Below are 17,290 nucleotides of genomic sequence, written 5' to 3'. Positions count from 1 at the left end.
AAAAATTGATTTTTGACTTTTGCTTTTCTGATAAGCTAAATTTCTTGGCTTATGAAATAAACATGTTTTTACTTTTTTATTTTTTATGACTTCTGCTTTTTTTAAAAGTAAATATCCAAATGCATTTTATAATGGAAGTGTTTTTTTTTTAAAAGAAACTTTTAATTAAAAAAATTCATCTAAACGAGTCCTAACTCTATAATTCACCAACTCTATTCATCTTGCCCTGCGTAAATATGGATTGTGATGGACGAGGTGAGATGGATTGACCATTTGAAATTTTTTTATACTATAGATGAGTGAATTTTGGAACAACACCCCCCAAATAAATGATATAACACCCCCTCCTCCCAATAAATTATATAACTTTTGGCAGGTTTTAAACTGTCACAATTTTTGTTATTTTAAATTATTTGAAAATATAAATATACCATCCTTCATAAAAAATAAATTTAGTATTTATGTTATTTCGTTTTCTATGTACCAATTCACTTTTTTTTAGTGGTCTGCGTTTGTCTTGGTCACTGGAACAAACATTTTTAGGTGGGCCTTGTTTGAAAAAAAGTACCGGATTTGACTAAATTACATGAGAATTAGAATGCCTTAAATCGGACTTGGCATAAAATCCAACCCAGCCCAAACCCCAACGAAGCTAGGTTTTACTGCTTCATATGTTATCGTCTTCTCTAGCGTCCTGATTCTTTCGCCTCTCGTGGTATCGTCTTTTCTTTGGTACACTCTCTCTCTTTATCAGTGTGATAATCTATGTTGTTTGTTTATGCACCTCACTGAATGCAGAAAATTAGGTTTCACATGTAGCCACAATCCAAACGGTTTCGTACCAGATGCCGAAGTATAGTATCTTGGCAAGTAAGAAATGTAATGAGCGATTCGATTAGGTACTCAATAACCACTAAATCCAGAGAAATGCTTCTTCATGGCTCGAAAAGGAATTGGTTATTAACATCCTCCTTGTAGGAATCTGTCAGCTTCTTTACCGCACCAAGAGGAAGAAGGTTGCTGCCTCGTCCAAGACCATGTATTAATTCATTCTGAGCTTGAGTAAGTAGCGAAGCTTCATCATAATTTGCCTCAATTTCGATTTCATTACTACATTTACCTTCAATATGCTTCTTATTCATGTCTCAATTGCAAAACTTAATAGTTCTTTTTGTAACAATTTCAGTTTATATTTTTGTACGCTTAATTGGGATTCCGCATTTTTCTTATGTGGTTTCGTTTTCACTCATGCGATTTATTCTTTCGTTCTGTTAGTTTAGGGCTTTCTTTGGTGAAGTTGCCTCTCTCGCGAATAACACCTTTGTATATTTCTTATTGGGACCTTTATGATTAATTTTTGTAAAATGTAGAACTTTGTGTTGGTTAATAAAAGATTTAGTATACTTGGAACAGTGGAGCAGAGCTCTTAATGTATCGATTCTTCTTCCTTTTGTTGCTAGAAAGAAGCATGGGTGCCAGAGAGAGACAGTTTTTTCTATGGAATTCATAAATTAGACTTTCATTGTGTATTGGTGGTTAGAACACATTTTGCTTCGAGCATTGAGTAACAAGTACTGAGTAGAGCTAAGTCTTTTTTGCTTTGACATGTTCCCTAATTGCTTTGCCTACCCTCGCAAGTGGGGTTTCTTTGGGAGTTGTTAAAGTGTTAAGTGTTCCCTAATTGCTTCAGCTTCTCCATACACCAGTCACGCTACTTCTTATTTTTTATTAGCTTTTAGTGATGATTAGCATAGAATTATGTACTGCTAGCCTGCTACTTACTTGCCATGTTTTGAGTTGTTCATGATGTATCTTAACTCTTGTTATATCTAATCTGCTGTTTTATTCATCACTAATGAATAATAACACCTTTGTATATTTCTTTATATTTTTCTGTTTACTTTTACTTTTTCATGATTCATCTGGTTGGCCTACAAATTACTTGTAGAGGGAAATGTTGTGTTAATTATCAAATTTCTTCATTTTGTTTCATCTTTTGATCACTCTTTGCTATCTGGATTACTGTTGGACAAGCTCTGACGACAAAGTAGTTGATTAGAAACTGTGCCATTGTCTATGGCATTTTTTTCTTCTTTAGATAGTTTCCATAAACCCATTAGATTTCAAGCTGTAAATATTTATACTCAGACAAATAGGAGGTAGATAGATGAATGGTGATTTAATCACACATGTCACTTGTATTAACCCTAAAAGACTTTAGGTGCTAGTGCTTCTCTCTGTTTTGTGGTCATTCTTTGGGTTCGGGTGTGGTGTCCTTGTTGACCATACTCGTTTTGAATCATAGGGAACATTTGGGAGGGATATCCAGGGATTTGATTCGGTGTTACACAATTGCACCTGCAAGGTGCATGTCCCTCAATTTGGCTGTCAAATATGCTGATACTGTACATTCCGTTGTGCTGTAGGTGAACTTGTCATTGTTAACTAGTACAATTTTGCTTGCTTCTCTCTGTTTTTATTGTTTTCATGTTTTCTCTTGTTTCATTGGTTGTTATAATATCTGTGGTATGAGATCTTTAATCAATTTGACCAGAGGGTATTTGTCGTTTCCTCCCCTTTTTTGTTGTTTTGCTGATGGTGCTGGTCCAAATTATATGCTTCAATTTTTGTGAAGGATGATTTCTTACCAAGAACTGCAAGTCTGCAACTCCCTTGGAAGATATATTCGAATCAATCTTCTGGTTAGTTCTCGCTTTTCTGTAGTATGGCAATAAGGGCATCACCATCATGTTTCCAGTGTGTGTGTGTGTGTAATTATTTTATGTTGAATGAGTTGAGTAAATTATCATTGCAGTTTCTTAAACCAGGCCTTGATGATTTGAACAGCTTGCCTTGCTTAATATTCTTGGTTTGCCTGAGGGATACCTTCATACCTGAGGGTAGAAAGCTTAGGGATCCAAGGAGGCTTTATGCAGCTGGACGTATGTACCATATCATGGAAAGAAAGTTTTGCAGGTATTGATTGACATTGTCTTTTTTCATAGTAAATTCCTATGTAACCATGAATCTGCTCGTTCAGATGTGGCTTCCACTGTCCTGTTTTTCTTTGACAAGTGTGTTGGTCTATTGGAAGGATCTCATCATTTCACTAATTCTAGTATTTTATATCTCTAGCATAAAGAAATACTTTTTAGCTTTCTCATATGCTTAGGAATAAACAAAATAATTTAGCCAATAATAGCGTTCAGAGAAAGGAAGAGAGAGAAGAGAGAAAAAGCCATTGAGAATATTCTAGATCTTGAGATTAGGAATTTATTATTGAGAGATTACAGAGAACTACTATTTATACTCAGTGACTAATTAACAGACCGTTACTAACAGTAACGGAAACGTAACGTCTAACAGAATATTAAAGAGAGAGATAATCACATACATCAGGTGTAGGCTATCAACAGTACATCAACACAATTAAACTAAGCTAAGGAGCAATATTCTATATACTCCTAATACACCCCCTCAAACTCAGAGATTTTGGGCAGTATCCAAAACTCTGAGTTTGTGTCTCAACTCAAAAAATCTGGTAGATGGAAGAGCCTTAGTGAGACTATCCGCAACTTGGTCTTGAGAGGGAACATGAGAGACAATCAATTCTTTTGCTAGAACCCTTTCACGAACAAAGAATATATCAAGTTCCATATGCTTGGTGCGGGCATGAAGGACTGATTGTGAGATAAGGCCACTGTGCTCAAACACCAACACTTGAGCATATACTCATGAATTTAGGTCCCAATTTGAGAAGGACAGGTACATTTGAAGTCCAAATCCCAAGTTTAGAATGTGCTATAGCATCCTGCACGTCCCTTTTTTTTTATTAATTCACTGTATTAAAAAGTAGATTGTTCTTCCAATGTCAGGCAAAGTTTTGCTAAGGCGCTTTCAAAGAGTTCCAAAGAGGTCTGTAGATGACAAAATGTTTTACGTATGATATGGATAACTGAGTCATAAATAGGAAGAGAGTTAAGTGTTACCCAAAACTTGGTTAATTACTAATTTGGGATTACAAACATGCAGTGTGAAATTTCGTTCAAAAATGAATCTGTCAAGTTTCAAGCACTTTATGAGAAATTTTCCAAGGAGAAAGCCACTTCTCTGCAGGCCTTGGAAGGTACTCCTTGTAACATTTTCATTGATGGATTACTGGTGTTATCTTAATATGATTTTTTGACAGCAGCTGAAATATATAGTAGTAACTAGTAATCCTATGAAATAAAGTGCTACATTTGAAATATATAGTGGTAATTAATCTGTTTTCTGTGATATAATTGTACTCTTTGCTGGTTAGATGCTAATTAGTGCTGCCCATTGATAGATATTGTCTCTAAATTTGAAGAGGAAAAGGAAAAGCTATTCATGAGATATGAACAACTGAGTAAGCTATTCGATTTAATCCGTCTTTATGGATATATAAAAACTGCAACCCGAATTCAATGATTTTATTTTGCTATAGCCTTATCTTTACAACATTATGAATATTTCAGGGAAGAAGGAAAGAGTCATCATATCTGAACAAGAAAAAACCTGCAATGATAAAATTGCTCAACTGGAAGAGTCATTGAAAAAGAAGAAACAGGTATACTAAGCAGCATGATCTAGATTTTCAGCAGCATTCTGACCTTGTCTCTCTCAGATTCACACGCTCATGTACTCACATAGGTACAAGCATTTCTTACTGATTATTTTTGGTCGAAGGATGATGAAACTTTCAGCATTCTAAAGAAAACTCTTGGTCCATCTGATGATTGAAGACTGGAAAACACGGAGATCTTTTTATTTAGTCACAATCATTGATACTATTCACTTCATTGGAAATGTAAAAGTGTATAATCAAAGTGAACTGGAAAAGTTGGTGAAGGAACATGGTACACAAAATTGGTCTAAACTTGTTGAGAAATTGGATGGAAGCAGTGTCGAGAGAGATGGCTTTATCATCTGCAACCTGGTATCAAGGTTTGTTACTCTTAGTCCTTCTCAATGGGTGCTAATTTATGTTCATGCACATTTGATATATATACACTTATTATATGTCACCGTTTAAAAAATCCCCTGTCCCTTGGGTTGATTGCAAGATCAATTTAAATATTTTCTCTACAAAGTTTACAGCAATCGAATTGTAACAAGTAATTAGGGGTTAACAAAGATTTTCCAAGATATTGTGAGAGCATAAACAAATATACTCAGATTGTCAATGATCTATCTTTGCTATGTGCATGTTAATCATTCCTCTTATATTTCCTATCGATATCTTATGAATTGTTAGCATTCCCTTTCAATTGTTTACCTCTTTATATATATATATATATATATATATATATATATATATATATATATATATTTGGGTTTAGCTTTCCCTAATGTATTCCTAATTTGGGTTTCAATTGTTTACTTATATATATATATATATATATATATATATATATATATACTTAAATTTCATTTTTACCTTTTTTCAATCCCTTCGTATCTTTTATTTGGGTTTCTCTAGACCGACCCCAATTAGTTTGGGATAGAGGTATTGCTGATGTTGATATTCTAAATAGTTAGCATCTAAATTTCCTAATGTATTCCTAATTAGTCATTACATGTTTACTATTTTACAATTCAGATCTTGCTTCATGTCACAATTTCTTATTTTCCTCCAAAAATCACGGTCGAGTCCTCATGCTATCAATATAAAGATATGCATGCAATATCTGCAATGATTAACGTGCAGATAGCAAAGATAGATTGTTGACAATGTGAATCTATTTGTTTATGCTCACAATATCTTGAAAAATCTTTGTTAAACCCTAATTACTTGTTTCAATTTGATTGCTCTAAACTTTGTAGAGAAAATATTTGAATTGATCTTGCAATCAACCCAAGGGACAAGGGATTTTTCAAACGAGGACATATAATAAGTGTATATATATCAATCATGCATGAATATAAATTAGCGCTCATTAAGAAGGACTAAGAGTAACAAACTTTGATACCAGCAGATGATAAAGTCATCTATCTTGACACTGCCTTGCGTCCCTTCCATCCAATTTCTCGGCAAGTTTAGACCAATTTTATGCACCATGTTCCTTCACCAACTTTTCCATTCTCTTTGATTATATAAGAAAGGAAATGCAAATATATAGGTCAAATTCATAATAGAATTAAAATATATTTAGGTAAAATATTATTCACTGATACTATTCATTAAAATATTTTTATTATATGTATGTATTCTATAGATTTATATATCTAAAAGTATATTTTTATTATCATATTATGTTTATAATTTAATTTATATCTATAAATATTTAAATTTATTATTTTTTAAATATGAAAATTCTGATAAAAAAATTGACTTGCGGATAAGCCTTAATTTTTGGGGTTAGGGTTCAGAAAAAATCCTAGAATAAAAGGACCTAATAAATTAGGGTCAAATACATAATGCTGTGGGCGGATCCGTAAATTTTAGGAAATATGTTAGTATAGGTGTTGTATTTTTATTAGATGGATATAGGTACTACGGTAATATATTAAAAATTTCGCAACAACTCCATTCAAAATCGAAGGGGTCCCAATCATATTTTGGGCATTGTTTTATCTGATGTTTGTTATTGATCAATGCCTGAGATCGCGTTAACCCATAAGATGCGCATATGATATAACGCAACCACTCCTGTTCTGTTTTCTTCTATATAAATTCCAAGCCATCAGAGGAAGGAAATTGTGTCGGTCCTTTGCACTCGCAGAATGTGTCCTACTCCCAAAAAGTACGATGTATTCATTAGTTTCAGAGGTGAAGATACACGAACCAATTTCACTAGCCATCTTCGTAGTGCTCTCTGCCAGAACAAAATCGAAACATTCATTGATTATTATCTTAAAAAGGGAGATGAGGCAAGCCTGCACTTGGATAAGCAATACAGGACTTACATACCTGTGTTCTAAAAAATCTATGTTTTCTCAACATGGTGCTTGAAAGAACTCAAAATACTGAGTGCGGAAAACAATATGGACAGGTAATTATACCTGTGTTTTATAAAATAGATCCATCAGATGTATGGCACCAGACAGGATTTGTGAAACATGAGAGATTAATTTTAGAGATTAATGTTTCTCATGTTATAGAAAATAAAATTATCTTTTATACACATATAAAAGTGTGTGAGACCCATGTGAAGAAAAGAGAGATAAAAAAGTACAAGTCTCACATACTTTTATATGTGCGAAGGAGATAAATTTATCTTCTACAACATGATAAACATTAAATCCTTAATTTTATAACAATATATTTGCAAAACGTATGAGATCTCTGGAAATATATCTAGATGGGAAGCTGGTCACACCAAGAAAAAGTACTTTAGTGGAAAGATGCTCTCACCGAAGCTGCCAATATATCTGGATGGGACTCTCCTACCATGTTTTTATGTTATACAAGTAAATTTTTGAAATAGTATATGCTGAATTTGTGATGAACATGATTATTCTAGTTAATGGTATATATTAGAATTCCACAGGGTATGAAAATTTGATGCAGCATTGGTTAGAGTGGTTTGAGTTCCTACTCCAAACGATGGATACATGCTTTTCCTTTCCAGTCTACTATTAACCATCTAATTCCACAATATATATATATATATATATATATATATATATATATGGAGGAGGATATTCTTACACCAGTGTAAGAGTTAGAAGTTTTACACTCAATATTGACCATTGATTCACTTGTATCCAATGGCTCACATTACTAAAAAATTAGAGCCCTTAGATATAAGTGGGATCAAATGACAAGATTAAGAGTGTAACTTACACTGGTATAAAATGATCCTGACCATATATATATATATATATGAGGCAAGATCCTTTGACACCGGTGTCAAATTTAAAATTTGACACCTCATATAAAAGCCATTAGATCAAAAAGATCAATGGTATCATATGCTTACAAATCAGAGTCGTTGATCTTTTTTTGATCTAACGGCTCTCAGGTGAGGTGTCAAACTTCAAATTTGACACCGGTGTTAAAGGATCCTACCTATATATATATATATATATATATATATATATATATATATATATATATATATATATATGCATCTCAAAAATAACAACAGTAGCTTGCATCAATCTAGGTCTATTGTTGCCTCCTAACAATGAATGCTCCTACACCCTCCGTACGTGAAAGGGGGTCCCCACAACACAGGGTGAGATAAACATCTCAGTAAACCAGGGGTCTTTAGAGGATTCTTCCACTCCAGGAACAACTTGTTGAATGTCATTTCCACTACAGGAACAACCTGTTGAATAATTAGGTTTCTTATCTAATTAATCTCTCTTAATTATGGAAGATTCTTAATTATTCAATTTAATGGTGCATGTTATTATAATACATGTCCTATTCATCAACCTCACAATGCTTAAGATTTCAACATTTTTTCATGACTAAATTATCAAAGTGTATGGTGATTTCTCTTGTCCTCTCACAAGAAGCATTTCTAAGCATAATTAACAAAGGATATCATACCCAAATCATCTTCTAACACACCCAACCATCAAAATTTTGAGTTACTATTCATGTGAAACCTAAGATTCATAAAATTCCACGAAAACTTGAGGTGGATGGTGGACACTTATCATGAATCATCCTAGAATGCAAGAGGAAGGAGACTCCAAGCTCTAATGCACTCAAAACGCCAAAAATCGCCAAAACCCTTCACTAACTCGAAATGGAAGAGGTGCAATATCTCATTCCACAACCTTCCTTACACGAAAATGAGATGTGGACTATGAAGAGGACGAGATTTGAAGTGGTTTTGGCTTTGAAATTGTTTGATTTGGCCAAGAAATGAGAGAACTAGGTTTTCTTAGAAATTTCTCTCCACTCTCCAATGGCTTCCCTCGTTGGTATGAAGAAGAAGAGGCTTATTGTGTGGGAAAGTAATCACTAAGTGAGGGGACTTAATTTTCTTAGGACGTGTTTGGTACCGGGTTTATTTTTAAAAACTTGGGAAAGTCAGATTGGATAAATTAAAAGGCAACGTTTGGTAGGCCAAAAACAAAAAAAATTTCCGGACAAGCTTTATGCCTGAATTTTCTCCTGTTGTGTAAAAGTTACAATTTTTTTTTTTTTTTTGATAACAAAAGTTACAATTTTTACCAACCAAAAAATACCACACATTAGTTAGAATTCTTCCTTCCCCGGGGAAGAAACATGAAATTCTGGACCAAAATACCCCCACATAAAATGTCCTAACTTTGCTTTGTGACTCAGAAAATCGAATAGCTCCCTGAAGCTTGGCTTCATTTTGCTCGTTGATTTTCTCACTAAGCTTTGCTCATCGATTTGCTCGTTGCTTTTCTGAAAATGGATTTGCTTTTATGCTGAAACTTGGCTTTCTTTTGTGGTAAGGGAACGATGATAAGAGATGATGAAAGACAAAAACGATGGAAAGAGACAAAAACGAGATTGAAATGGAGAGAGAGAGCTGATAAGGGGAGGTTGAAAGACAAAAATGATGAAAGGTTAATTTTGAAAATTCGGTTAGTTCACGTTCCCACTAATATTTCACAATCAACCAAACACAAACTCAGTAAACTTAACCAAATAATCCCAAAAAAAATTGGGCCTACCAAACAGCTTTTTCGTAACTTTTCCGAAAAAATTAATTTCCAACTATATTTTCGAAAATCATGATTTTCGGATAAAATAAAATTTCTCTCCTACCAAACGCTCCCTTAAGTCATCTATTGACTTTGGTAATTAGTTTAAACAAGATAGCTTATTATCTTACCTTGTTTTACTCATATAAACTAGCTATGACTTAATATCATAAAATGTGTGACCTACATATAATCCGTAAATTTACTCATTTATTATGAATTTTAACATTAACTATTCTCATGAGGTAGTCTCTTACTAACTAATTTTCAAATTTTCGGTAATTTATGAAATACTGACTTTTTACCGAAAATTCACCCTAATTATACTTTTATCTGAAAAATGACTTATATTACATAATTAGATTTCTTATCTAATTAATCTCATATTGTCATGAAAAAATTCCATAATTACTTATTTCACGGGAACGGGTTATTATATTCCTTCTTGTTTTCAAATTTATTCAATTTACATTTCCAAAGTCCAGTGGAACAAAAATGTGAACCCAAAAGTTTTAGGATGGTTTCGTTTGAAGGCTGCTAAGCTGAAAAGTTGAGGAGATATTTTTTGAATACTTGGAAAATATAATTAATAAGAAAATGGTTGGAAAGTGAGTTTGGTAGGAAAATGTAAAAAAAGTTGTTTGGTTGAAAAAAAATTTACCGGGCAAATTAGGTAAGATTTATAAAATCTATGTTTGGTTTGAGGTAGTAAAATATAGATGGGAAAATAAGTGTCAATTACGAAAATATCCTTTTTTAAAATAGCATTCATTTCCATTCTCGACGAAACCCAAAAAGCTTCCCAGCTGGAGCCATGGCTGAGGGAAGGAAAGACCTTCTTTTCTCTCGTTACTCTACCAACCTAACAACATTTTTAACTAAATAGTTGCCTCTTAATTTCAAAAAAAAAAAATGAGGACAAAAGAGAAAAGAGAAAAGGGGGAAAAGCAGAAAAAAGGAAGAACGAATTATAATGAGGCAAGGAATAATGGAAAGAACGGAGCACGAATGGAACACCCACTGATTCAAATAAGAACGTGAAGGCAACACTATGTCTTTACAGCTAAGAAAAAAAAGGGTTCCGGGTATTTCTTCTATTACTCTCACAGTCGCTTTTTGGGATCGAGGGTGGTGGAGGAAGATCGGAGCAAGGCGGCGTTTGGCTCCGACGATGTGCATGTATAATGATGAGGGTATTATGGTCTGATTTTTTAAACAATCCTTCATGATGTTGTGGGGCCATGTGGTTTAGCCGGCTATCAAAGCAAAAACCACCTCCAACAATGCTTTCTAAATAGTGCCAAAGTCTAGTATTCTTTCACAAAATTGAAAATGCTATGCATCATGATTGCCTGGGGAATCAACCAAATCTCTGTCTACCAAACAAGTGCAAAGCAGATTGTCAACTTCATTTGCATGGAGTAATTTAAAAAACCCCTCAACCAAACACTACCTTTGGAAACTTTCATTTTTTGACCTCATATATTTTATCAACTTCGGTAAGGTTGTGCTTATCTCTTCAAGATTCATTCTCGATTTTAATAAGATTGATTCCAGCGTGATAAGACTGTGCTCATGACCTCATATGTAGTTTAAGAATATTATAAGATCAGTAACTTCTATATCGGGTTTGCATTATGTACAAAACTACCATTTAGTACACAGTTGTCTCACTCTGATACATCCTTATCCCTTCATACAATAAGTCAGGCGAAACGTCAGAGATTCAATACAGCAGTCCTATCTGTCGGCTTTATAAACCCACTTTTCCTTAATTTAAAAGGAAGGAAAAACTTCAACAACATCCTATAATTTTTTTCATAAATCACTTATTTCTTTCCAAAATTTTAAATTATTTATATTTTTATTTAAATTTTTTTATCATTTATCCCTTTAATTTAAAATCTCTTTATTACTTACCCCTTAACTTAAGGGGTAAGTGATAAAAAAAATTTTAAATTAAGAAGGAAAATGATTCAAAATTTCAGAAGAAGTAACTGATTAAGAGAAAATTTCCAGAGATTTTTTTGAAGTTTTCCTTAGACAATGCAGCCACTTGCCAGTACATTTTATCTTTTCGATTCATACAAATCATTTTCCTAATGGTCATTGCCTTTTGTCGTGCTGGCTTGTAGACAACAATGTTATTCTTCTTGTGAAGCTAAAACAGCTACTTTCATCTTGAAAGAATTGGAATGTTGTTACTCAATCACCGGAAAACTGGAGAGGCAAGAAGGAAAGATGAAAAAGGATGTGCTTGCAATATCAGCAAGAATACAAAAATCTAAAATTGCTGACTGAACAGAAATTCATAAGAAAGTTCATGACACGAGTAAGTTATTTTTCTAACTGACCTCACACTCAATGCTGCAGAAAGGGTAAGAAAATTCAACTAGGATCAGATGACAGAAGGAATTCAATCGATATAGGAAAAATTGTACATAGCATGATGCATATCTGACAAATGTGATTCATCTGCAAGATAGAAGGTGGAACATGATATCAATAGTTTGCTATGAAAAAAAATATAAATGGAAAAGTGACAGCATAAAGAAGTGAAGAACTATTTAAAAGAAGGGGAAAAAAAAAACCAAGGTGGAGAAATCCAAAAAAAAAGAAGAAAAAAAAAGATAACTAAAGAGACATAGTATTTCCCTCTTAAGGGGATGGGGAGAGGGTAGAAAGCTGAGTTAGTGACATGGAAAATTTCAAGACACAGGCAAACTTAAATGCTTCATATTCTTGTCAACTATACAATTGTACAAACTAGTTATATGTCGAGGGATTCAGTTGATTTTCAACCTGCAGTCAAGTTCCCCAAAATGAAAGCTAAGATTTACCTGCGGCATGCTGTTAAATGGAAAAACTTGGTCGTATAGTGTGGAGCTTGAGAAAACATGATCTCCAATGCAGATGCCTATAGAAAATAAAGACACATACAACTCATCAGTCATCAGTAGCATTAAGAAATGCCAACAAAGTCAATTTCTGAGACAAAGATAGCACAACTGCAATCTAATTAGGTTCAAACACAAGCCAGTGATTCAAACATTTTTTACAAACACCTGCATATGTCACTTGAAGAATTTAAGGGCTATATGAAGAGAGAGAGAGAGAGAGAGAGAGAGACCCCACATACCTGTTGTGCTATATCTTTCAAACCTTGTGTTCTGTTCTTCCATATACCTGTTGGATAGGGTGGGAAGACAACCTCAATGCATTTTTCTGTCTCTTTTTCAACTGATTCTACTCTTTGCATTCGCAACTCCCTTTCCACGACCTCCCTTTCCGTGCACAAAGGAAAGACCCCACATTCTTTCACATTGAAAGAGCCATGACACTCCCCGGTATCAGTTCTAACACTAAATTCAAAAAAATACACTTGGGGAAATGTGCCGCGAATTCTGTCAGAATGGAATGAATCATACCATACATAAACATGATCACAGTTCAAATCCGTAACATTTTTATAATGCCCTGTAGATGCATTTCCCACCTTAGTGCCATATCTCGAGTAGCATTGACATTGGATTTTAGCACCATTATCATACTTCTCCATTCCAGAGGATGGAGAAACAACTACCGAAAAAATTAATCCCATCAAGTAGAAATTGTCATCAATTTCAATAGTTATGCAGCAAGATGTTCTTCGGTTTATGAACTGCACTGGGACTCTGCTTCCTGGTAAACAAACTTCAGCACTGCTATAATTGTAGCTGTGGATTACCGAACTGTATTTGCTTACAAATGTATTGTCATATACAGCATTATTCATTGTTAATAAAGCATCTTCAACAATGCAATCGAGTGAAGTTCCATCCAATTGCATAGCATTCTTGAAAGAAATGCATTTCTCCTTTCCATACGTTGTTTCTGGAGAAGTCTTTAAAATGGATACTCTCACCAATGATGTGCAATTATCTGCATCAAACACCTTTATGTTCTGAGGAAGCTTTGGCAGACACCGAAGCTTCCTGCAATTCTCTAAGGTCAGAATTTGTAGGTTTGAGAGGTCCTTGATGCTTTCAGGCAACCTCTCCACACTGCTTCCGTCTAGTCTTAATTCATACAATGATGATAAGCCACTGATGTTGTCTGGGAGTTCAGATAAGTTACAACATTCTTTCAAATATAGTTTTTGTAAAGATGGCAGGCCATCAAACAGAACATGTAACTTCTGTTTAGTTACTATATTGCAGTTTGAAATCCAAAGCTCAGTAAGACATGTCAGGTGAGACAACTCATTTGGAAGATTCTGAAGTCTTAAACCTTCTAGATTGAGCCACACAAGCTTTCTTAGACAACCGATTGATGAGTGCAATATTTCGATTCCTGTATTGCTTAAATTCAACCTTTCAATTGAGTCCGAGGACAATGAAAATTCCTTCAGACTTAAGCAGCCATTGACCCTGATCTTCTCCAGAGATCTCAAATGCTTCTCACATGTTAGACTTTCCAATTTTTTGCACTTATCGAGTAGCAAAGTAACAAGCGTGTCCTTAGAAAAAACAGATGGGTGAACATCGCATAAACTTCCACAACCGGAGAGATACAACCATTTGAGTTTTGATGCGCCAGATAAATCTGGGAGCTTCATCAACTGTTTGCATTCACTTAGGTCCATTCCTTCTAAATTCACAAGTTCCTGTAACAAATCAAAAGGAGGTGTCAAAATAGAATATCCTAAAATTTCATTTAAACTAAAATAATAAGCGTACATATACATGCACACACACACACACAAACACCTGCATGTCGTCCCAAAGATACTCAACATGGCTGTGCTGCAAGCGAATCTCAAGAAGCAGTTCAGCACAAATAGGTGATGGAAGAGATTTCAAAGGGTATCCATACCACTCAAGGTATGTCAATTTATCCGAAAATGGCATAAGAGCTGGAGGATGGTTCACAGTAGTTGATATCTTCTTACCCAAGGGGACATATAATTTAAGCAATCTTAAACTGGTCATCAAGTTGAATGTGTCGGCACTTATGTGTAAAGCTAATCTTTGAGACAAATCTAATGTCATGCCTTCAACTGCATCAGTCCCCTGCCAAAACAAGAAATAATTAATAAACCTAACCTGTAGCAAATTAATTATAATTTCTATCTCAAAATTTCAAGTCTTGTAAAAGGCCAGCTCTTTTCCGTACCTTGTTTTTGTTAATTACATCACGAACTTCTTCAATATCCCTCAGTCGGCTACGTCTTCCTGGGTCTCTGCTAAATTCTTTTCGAACTATATCCGAACCCATTTCCTGTAGCAAATCATGCATTTGTATTGTATTGCTCTTTGAAATAGTTATAAGGGCTTTATCTTCAATATAATAGTCCATCTTAATCAATTAGTAAATCTAGTGTAATTAATTAATTAAGCATGTTTTACTGAGTAAGATTAAGTATAATGCTTAATTAAATGAATCTGAGTCACTTTGGAGTTAAAAAGTGTACTCAATGAAAATTAAGGGGTATAAATAGGTACTGGCGAAAGTGCCCAAAATATAAAAATAAAAATAGTAATATTCCTAGAATAATATTCCAGACTTTTGGGTAAAGTTTGGTAATTAATGGAGTTGAATAGATAGATGAACCAATACCCGCTTAAAGCCACTTAACCTATGTTAAGTGACTAAAAGCCAAAAGAGAACCCATTTCCCACCCATCCCTCGTCGACGCCAGAAGAGAAGAAAAGAAGAAGAAGGAGAAGGAGAAGAAAGGGAGAGAGAAGAAGAGAGAGAGGAGGGAGGAAACCTTGATGGTTTTGGGTGATTCAAAAGCCTAAATCGCTTAGAATCTCGCCCTCTTTCATAATCCTTGCTTAGTTCTTAGTGGGGAGCTTTGTGGAGAGATATTTTGGCTCTCAAAAATTCGGCCCTTTGGTGAAAATTGGGGTTTTGTGGGCTTCAACCTCCATGGGAGCTTGAGGAACGCTCCTTGCTTGGTTGTGTGACCATTGGTGGTAAGATTCTAACCCTTGAACCTCATGATTCCTTGAAAATTGCATGAGTTAGGGTTTATGAATAGTGTTTTAGGGATTTTGATGAAATGTTATTAAATTAGCTATGTTCTAGGAAGAATGGAGCTTAGAGCATGTTATGGAAAATGCTAGGAATGTCATTTAATCGGTGAAAATGAGCTTAGATAGCTAAATGAGTATACTTGTAAAATTGCAAGAATATGACACTTGGTCATGAGTTTTCTTGCATTGTTGAGCCATTGTTTGGTTGGTCATTGATTGTATCCTTGTGTTGTCTAGGATTGAGGCAATTGGATCAACCTTAATTGACCAACCTTTGGAGCAAGCAATGGAGATGGATTAGTCCTTGAAATGGGTAAGTTCATCCTTGTGTTGTGGTATGAATAGGATAGCTTGGATTGATGATGATGAGTTATCCTTGAATGCAATATGTTAATTGCATTACCCTTGTATAGGTGTATGTTTGTAAAAGTTGATTGCTGAAACTGTTGGTGAAGAACAAAGGTCGACTGAAGCATTGAGGTAAGCCTTCGGACCTTGGGTGTAATTCCCTTGACTGTTCCACCAAGCCCTGAAAGGGTAGAGGTTGTGATTGTGTATATAAATGCAATAAAATAGTGTAATGCTTTGTTATACGTATGTGTATGCATTTGGTGTCGCATAGGATGGTGTTTCCCTATGTTGGTATGTGGCATGACGATGCGTAAATCATACTTGGTAGTTAGCTGGCCAGTAGGACTATTTGCATCTGAGTTCCTTAGGACAGCTTGAGAGCTCGAGGGATTTCTCCTGGAGATGTTATTGCACTTTGCATAGATATGTATTTACTGCATTATTATTGTTATTGCTATTACACTGATATGGAACCGTGGGGTGGAGAGATGCTCCAAGGACCCCTGGTTTACTGGATATATTCGTATATCTCACCCCGTGTTGTGGGGACCCCCTTTCAGGTAAGGATGCTGCAGGAGCCTCTGGTGGCAAGTGGCCATATCTGGATTATGCATGAAATGTGGCATTTCTTTTGAGATTATACATGTTGTTTTGTAGCTCACATGTATAGAATTGTAATGAATAGGCAATGCTAGATTTATGATTTGTATATTGGAATGGACTTAGCCTATGCTCATGCCTTTGGTCATCTCTTTTGTTGATGGGAGCCAAGGGAATGATCATAGTGTTTTGTAAGCTAAGTTCCATGATTTGTAATGGATATGTACTGTAAATGATGCCTACTTGAAATTCAACATATGCATGCTTATGATGTATTGAGTTATTGAATTGGTTGGGCTGAAAATCAATTAGGTACCTTTAGTTCTAAATTGGGAATTGTTGAGAAAACAAGGATTATGCTGCCCAAATTTTAGTACAAGCCATGAGGAAAAGGGCATGTATGTCCCTTTAGATGTGTTTGTATTATGCATGAACTAAGAACCAATTATGGAGAGAAATTTATATGATAGATTTGGACGGTGGTGTATGTATGGAAGTTGTAGATATTTTTCTTAGCTTTCCATAGAGACCAATATTGTGTGAATTGGACATGTATAACTCTAGTTAGAGGTAAAATACTAAGAATTGGTGAAACCTTCAGAGCTTTGGCGCACCTGGCGCCAAACTTGGCCCACATCATGCCATTTTGCTCGAAAGCT

General features: G+C 34.7%; 1 protein-coding gene across 7 annotated transcripts; it reads left to right on the top strand.

The window, feature by feature from the left end:
- The first annotated feature begins 641 nt into the window (after positions 1–641).
- Positions 642–16,865, top strand: LOC133313019 (uncharacterized). 7 transcript variants are annotated; one of them, XM_061514318.1, is made up of 12 exons: positions 642–715; positions 799–899; positions 979–1,062; positions 2,636–2,702; positions 2,816–2,976; positions 3,876–3,915; positions 4,033–4,126; positions 4,331–4,390; positions 4,500–4,591; positions 15,918–15,993; positions 16,094–16,160; positions 16,592–16,865. In XM_061514318.1, exons 2-10 carry the CDS (start codon positions 883–885, stop codon positions 15,921–15,923), a joined length of 621 nt encoding a protein of 206 aa, XP_061370302.1. In that variant the 5' UTR covers positions 642–715; positions 799–882; the 3' UTR covers positions 15,924–15,993; positions 16,094–16,160; positions 16,592–16,865. The 7 variants fall into 7 exon arrangements, with proteins under 7 accessions (XP_061370302.1, XP_061370300.1, XP_061370301.1 ...); XM_061514316.1 differs by lacking the exons at positions 15,918–15,993; positions 16,094–16,160; XM_061514317.1 differs by lacking the exons at positions 15,918–15,993; positions 16,094–16,160; positions 16,592–16,865 and adding an exon at positions 11,796–11,898.
- Positions 16,866–17,290: the final 425 nt, after the last annotated feature.

Source organism: Gastrolobium bilobum, unplaced genomic scaffold (genome assembly GCF_033153095.1).
Source record: "Gastrolobium bilobum isolate Gb01-03AN ecotype WA unplaced genomic scaffold, APGP_CSIRO_Gbil_v1 utg4095, whole genome shotgun sequence".
Taxonomy (NCBI): Eukaryota; Viridiplantae; Streptophyta; class Magnoliopsida; order Fabales; family Fabaceae; genus Gastrolobium; species Gastrolobium bilobum.
This window is presented reverse-complemented; position numbering and strand designations above follow the sequence as displayed.